Source organism: Anomaloglossus baeobatrachus, chromosome 1, assembly GCF_048569485.1.
Source record: "Anomaloglossus baeobatrachus isolate aAnoBae1 chromosome 1, aAnoBae1.hap1, whole genome shotgun sequence".
Taxonomy (NCBI): domain Eukaryota; kingdom Metazoa; phylum Chordata; class Amphibia; order Anura; family Aromobatidae; genus Anomaloglossus; species Anomaloglossus baeobatrachus.
Window position 1 is genome coordinate 680,812,243 of NC_134353.1, and position 5,622 is coordinate 680,817,864.

The 5,622-nt window shown below is 40.8% G+C and overlaps 1 protein-coding gene across 1 annotated transcript; it reads left to right on the plus strand.

Moving 5' to 3' along the window:
• The first annotated feature begins 1,575 nt into the window (after positions 1–1,575).
• On the plus strand, positions 1,576–2,523 carry LOC142249232 (olfactory receptor 11H4-like). The gene has a single exon (XM_075320882.1). It carries the CDS (start codon positions 1,576–1,578, stop codon positions 2,521–2,523), a length of 948 nt encoding a protein of 315 aa, XP_075176997.1.
• Positions 2,524–5,622: the final 3,099 nt, after the last annotated feature.

Sequence of the window (5,622 nt, forward strand, 5' to 3'; positions counted from 1 at the left end):
GGTTTCTTTACAAACAAGTGTGTTTGTAAACAAGTGTAGTTTCAGCCTTTTCATATACACAACCTTTTAACTATCGCCCTTCCTTTATGATGTTTTAGTGCATACAATATTTAGCTATATAACAGGCATGCTAATAGCCCCTTCAAACTGTTGCACATTAATACAGAACTATTATATTTAATTAGTTGTTGGGCTATAGTTATAATAAATGCTGACTGACATAGTCATTTTTGCAATACTATATGCATGACAATTTGCTACCTGCTCTGCTCTTTTACCCACAATGGGAGAAATATATGAGGACACTTTGACATCCAATACCATAACACTTGAAACATATACAGCTCATCGTTTATATACTTTTTCCCAGTGGTCAAGCTGCCTGGGAGGGGGGCTCTACTCCTTTTTTCCTGTCTATTTTATGCAGGTTACTATGCAACTTAGCCATTATTGTCTTTGCACCTGATCTTCATTTTCTGTAACATTTCTGTACAAATCACTTTTTGCATATTTAAAAAAAAATTAATAAAAATTAAATTGTATTTCACGATAATTTTTGGTTTCCGTTCTTCTTTTTCTCCTCTTTATATAATGTTTATCGAAGAACATACCCGCTTGGGGGCCACTACATAGTGGTACCCCGGTGTTTATGCCGAGGTATTATGGCCTATTTTCTATTGTGTTTAATGTTTCCGCAATGCCCATAACTCTCCAGTTACATCACTCCTTCTATTCTTAACAGTTAGTGGATTTAGTTCAAATGTATAATTTTTCTTACTACTACAGTTTTCTGTATTTTTTTTTACAACTTTGCCCTTAACCTGATATAGTTAATCTCTCTGTATAATTAAAGCACCACTCCAGCGTTTTTTTATTATTTTACAGCTGGAGTGGCGCTTTAACTCTAAACTCCATGACCCCTGTCTTAAAGTTACATTTCAACATCTTCATCTTCTACCACTGCCTTTCCCATCGATCTCCTACAGTTTCTTATTTGGCAGCTGCTCCAGTGTTTCCAGAGGTCACAACTCAATAGAAGTCTATGAGAGCCTCATTATAGTTCTCATAGACTTACACTGAGCTTTTGTGATGTAACTTCTTAATAGAGTTAAGTTGCCGTCACAAATGGCACCAGAGGACTGGAACGTTGTTAGTAAAAGGTGAAGATACTGGAGGGTAGTTATATTAATAGGGACAGAGACCTCAGATTAAAAGTGCCAGTGGTGAAAAAAAGAGAAAAAAAACCCTCTACAATGATGCTTTAAAGGATAGTTCACAATTTTAAAAAAAAATATTTTTTTTTTTTGCAGAAATAACACCATTCTTTTACAACATTTTATCTGTGTCCAGTACTGCAATTCCTTCCATTCCCATATGGATCGGACATGGATAGATAACAGCATTTCTTAAATGTCACGCAACCTTTTTGGCCACCTATACACACAACAATATATATAAAAAGTTTTTTTCATTATGTATTTTTTCTATTACATAATACAACCCAGTATTATTGAATTTGTACTATGCAGGTACTTTACATTTCTTCCTTCCAGTTAAATACACAGAACAATCAAAATGTTCCCTGGAAATGTAACTGAATTTCTCCTTAATGGATTTAAAAATCTTCACAGTATTGAAATCTTTATTTTTAGTTTATTTCTCATTATCTACATTTCCACATTATTTGGAAATCTTTTAATCATCCTATTGGTGGCATCCAATGCCCGTCTTCAATCCCCAATGTACTTCTTCCTTAGCAACTTATCTTTATCGGAGGTTGTTTTCACTACTAATATTGTTCCTAACATGTTATACAACTTACTTTCAGAAAATAATTCCATATCCCTTGTTCGGTGCCTGACTCAATATTACTTCTTCAGCAGCACTGCCACAACTGAATGCTTGTTACTTGCAGTTATGTCATACGACCGATATTTAGCGATATGCAGGCCGCTACATTATTCTTCTCTTATGAATTTTCAGATGTGCTGCTGGACTGCCTTATGGGCTTGGTTAATTGGTTTAATAATATCAATGGTAACCCTTATTTTACTATGCAAGTCCAATTTCTGTGGTCCAAACGTCATAGATAATTTCTTCTGCGATCTTTCACCTCTTATCGAACTTATCTGTTCAGACACATTTCTGATAGAGATTGAATCATTTGTATTTGCATCCCTATTAACATTATTGCCCTTTGTATTTATTATTACGACATACATTATAATTCTCTACAATATTTTCAAAATCCCTTCATCAACTGGCAGAAAAAAGGCTTTTTCCACATGTAGCTCTCATCTTGCTGTTGTATCCACATATTATGGAACTCTCATCACTATGTACGTAGCACCATCTCGAAAGCAAATATTTAGCATAAGCAAAGCACTCTCATTGCTTTATACCGTCGTTACTCCACTGTTGAATCCAATTGTATATAGCCTTCGAAATAAAGAAATTCATATAGCCCTTAACACAATGTTAAAACATTGTAGAAGACCATTTCATACAGGGGCCATTTTATAAATGTAAATTCTCAAACAATCGTATTTCTGCAAAGAAAACAATTGTTTGTCACTAAATAGATTTTTTTTTTCAAATTAAAACAATAAGTAACATTAAACTAAAAAATGGTATAAAGTGGTTAAATTAATGGGAAAATAATAATACAAAAATAGTTCCATGGAATGTGAACCATTAATGCTTGGTTAATTGCTAGTAAATTTTCAATAACAAGCAACAAAAAGAGGAGATATAACTCCCCCATAAATTTAATATACTTACAACAGAAAAGAGGGCAACTAGTCCAGTCAGCCCAGGTCAAAGAATCTAATGTACTGACAGAATGCAGCCAAACCCCTCAATATGACGGAGGCATCACAGGTGGAAGGTAAAGCAATCACTCACATGCTACCACAAGTGGAGGGGGCGATGCTAGATGATAAAATTGCACACTAGTGGTGTGCATAGGGCGCTGTTCACACATATATGTGCATTGTGTCCGGCTAGCAACCCATTGGTCATGCCCATACTATTAGATTAGGCGGGTTGCCCGGACACTACTCAAATGCAGCACACAGGGACAGGGGCTCCATTATTCATGGCCTGTTTTAAGAGGCCTGGCTGCACCCTGTACAAAAATGTGCAAAAAAGATATATAAAATATATATGAGGTATTAGTTAGTAAATTGGCCAATGTACATATACAGGATGCAGGCAGGCCTCTTAATACAGGCCGTGCATAATGGAGCCCCTGTCCTTGTGTGCTGCATTTGAGCAGTTTCCTGGCAACCCGCCTAATCTAATAGTATGGGTGTGACCAATAGGTTGCTAGCCGGACACCATGCACATACATGTGTGAACAGCACGCCACGAGTGTGCAATTTTATCATCTAGCATCGCCCCCACCACTCGTGGTAGCGTGTGAGTGATTTCTTTACATTGTACACGTGAAGCCTCCATCATATTGAGGGGTTTGGCTGAATTCTATCAATGGATTAGATTCCTTAGCCTGGGCTGACTGGACTAGTTGCCCTCTTTTCTGCTGTAAGTATATTACATGTTTAATGAGATCAATGCAGTTGGTGGAAAGAATAGCAAAGATTGTAGTGCTACTCTCTCTGTCAAAAATGCAAGAGTTTCAATTGACACTTTTAAAAACTATGTGGTTCATTTGCACAAGCCAGTATGAATAAGTGAAGTGATCTCGCATTAATGTCATGCCTCACTGGTGGACACAGACGGAAAAGGGTCCCTGTGCAAGAACAATATAAAAGGCTCTTTACAGCACAAGAGCTCATAAAAATGCACAATTTCACCTTCTATGGATTTAGAAATAAACCCCCAACCTCTTGGGCCCCTGTATGGCTGCACAGATTGTGTGACACCCTGGACTAGCCAGGTAGTCACAGACATAACACCACACACACCCCCTACCCTAGACAGTTACAGCAGTCAAACAAAAACACTTGTTGCCTCCCTCCAGGGTCTGATGTCCACACCAGGTGGGGCGGAGCCAGGTGGTTGGCCCCACCCACCGAGGAGTTCACAGGCCTGGAGGCGGGAAAAGCAGTCAGTCTAGTTTGGAGGTAAAAGTGTGAGGAGTAGAAACTGCAAGTGTCTGGGTCGGAGCCCAGACACAAACAGCAAGGTTGGCAGACAGTGGTGGCCATCTGCAGGAGTTAGTGGATCTCCGTGGAACCGTAGGACCGAGGTCGGGCGGTGGCCCGCCGGTACCGAGCCGGGGAGCGGAGTGAAGCTAAGCACACAGGCAGGGCCATCGGACCCCGCCCAGACTTGGAGCCGCCACAACTGTCAAATCCGAGTGTGACCGGAACCCCAGGGGTTTCCTAACAACAAAGACCCGTCAAAAGGCAACAGTCCACACCGTGAGGATATACAGCCACTGCCATAGGCTAGAGCTCCAAGGGCCAGCGCCTGCGGGCAAAACGGGCTCCTACGGCACCCATACGCTGGGGAGCGGACTACCGGTGGGCAACCGCAGGAGTTAGAACATTCTAACAGGTGCAGGGAAAGACAGCCACCATCAGCCATCCGGGGAGAGTACAACACTGCACCCGTCCATCCAGCCTTTTGGTTTACCAGAGACTCTGTCATTGACTGTCTGAGTGAGTACACCAGTGCCATCCGGCACCGCGCCGCGCTGTCCCTGCAACCCTGCACCCCCAGCCATCCAGCCTCCCCGTATCACCACCGGGCCTCGGGATCACCAACCCCTACCCACGGAGGGGAAAACATCCTAGCTGCTCCCTACCATCCTTCCCGGGATCCCCGTCACCAGCATCGGTTGTGCTAATAATCACCACGACCCGTGGGTTGCGTCATGAACTATCTCCCTAAACAAACCACCCCTTTTCACTCGTGGACGAGGAGCGCTGTTCGAGTCCCCGGGTCCGGCCCACCGCTCGAGCCACCGAGCAGCAGCAGAAGCCCCGGACCCAAGCGTGGCGAGCGTGTCCCCTCCGCCCGTGACAATTTCACTAATGATATAATGATAGCTTCATCATAAAAAGAAGCCATGACATCAGTGTGAACAGAATATTATTCAAAAACAAACATTCCATTTTCTTAATCCTGTAATGCTTACTGCAACTCAGGAGCAATATAATAACACATTTCAAACGTTGTCAGGTTGTTATGAGATCAACCATTTATTAATGATTTTGACCTCCTTAATTCAAATCTGACAATGAAAATTTGTAGTTGGCTCATGTATTTATGATATCAAAGAGTGTTCCTTTGAATGCTATATATATATTGTTTCATAGTGTCATAGTTTTTAAGTTTAAAGGTAGCCTTAAGTCCATCAATTTCAACTTATAGCCGAATATTTTGATCCAGAAGGCAAAAAAACCCCAAGGAGTAGACAGTAAGCTTCATGTTAGGAGAAAGATTCCTTCCTGACATCACATACAGCAAACAGAATAGTCCTCATCATAGAATCTAGTGAACATAACCAGTAATATTATACTTTTCAAAAAAGGCATCCAGGCCTTTCCTAAATTTTAGCAAAAAAAATCAGCAACTTATAATTATACCTTCTTTCCTCTATAGCTGCAACCTTGTCCCCTCATATATTTGTACATTGTAATAATAAGATCGCCC

Excerpts from the sequence above, each read along its gene's own strand:
- LOC142249232 (XM_075320882.1), top strand. The coding sequence starts at position 1,576 with ATGTTCCCTGGAAATGTAACTGAATTTCTCCTTAATGGATTTAAAAAT.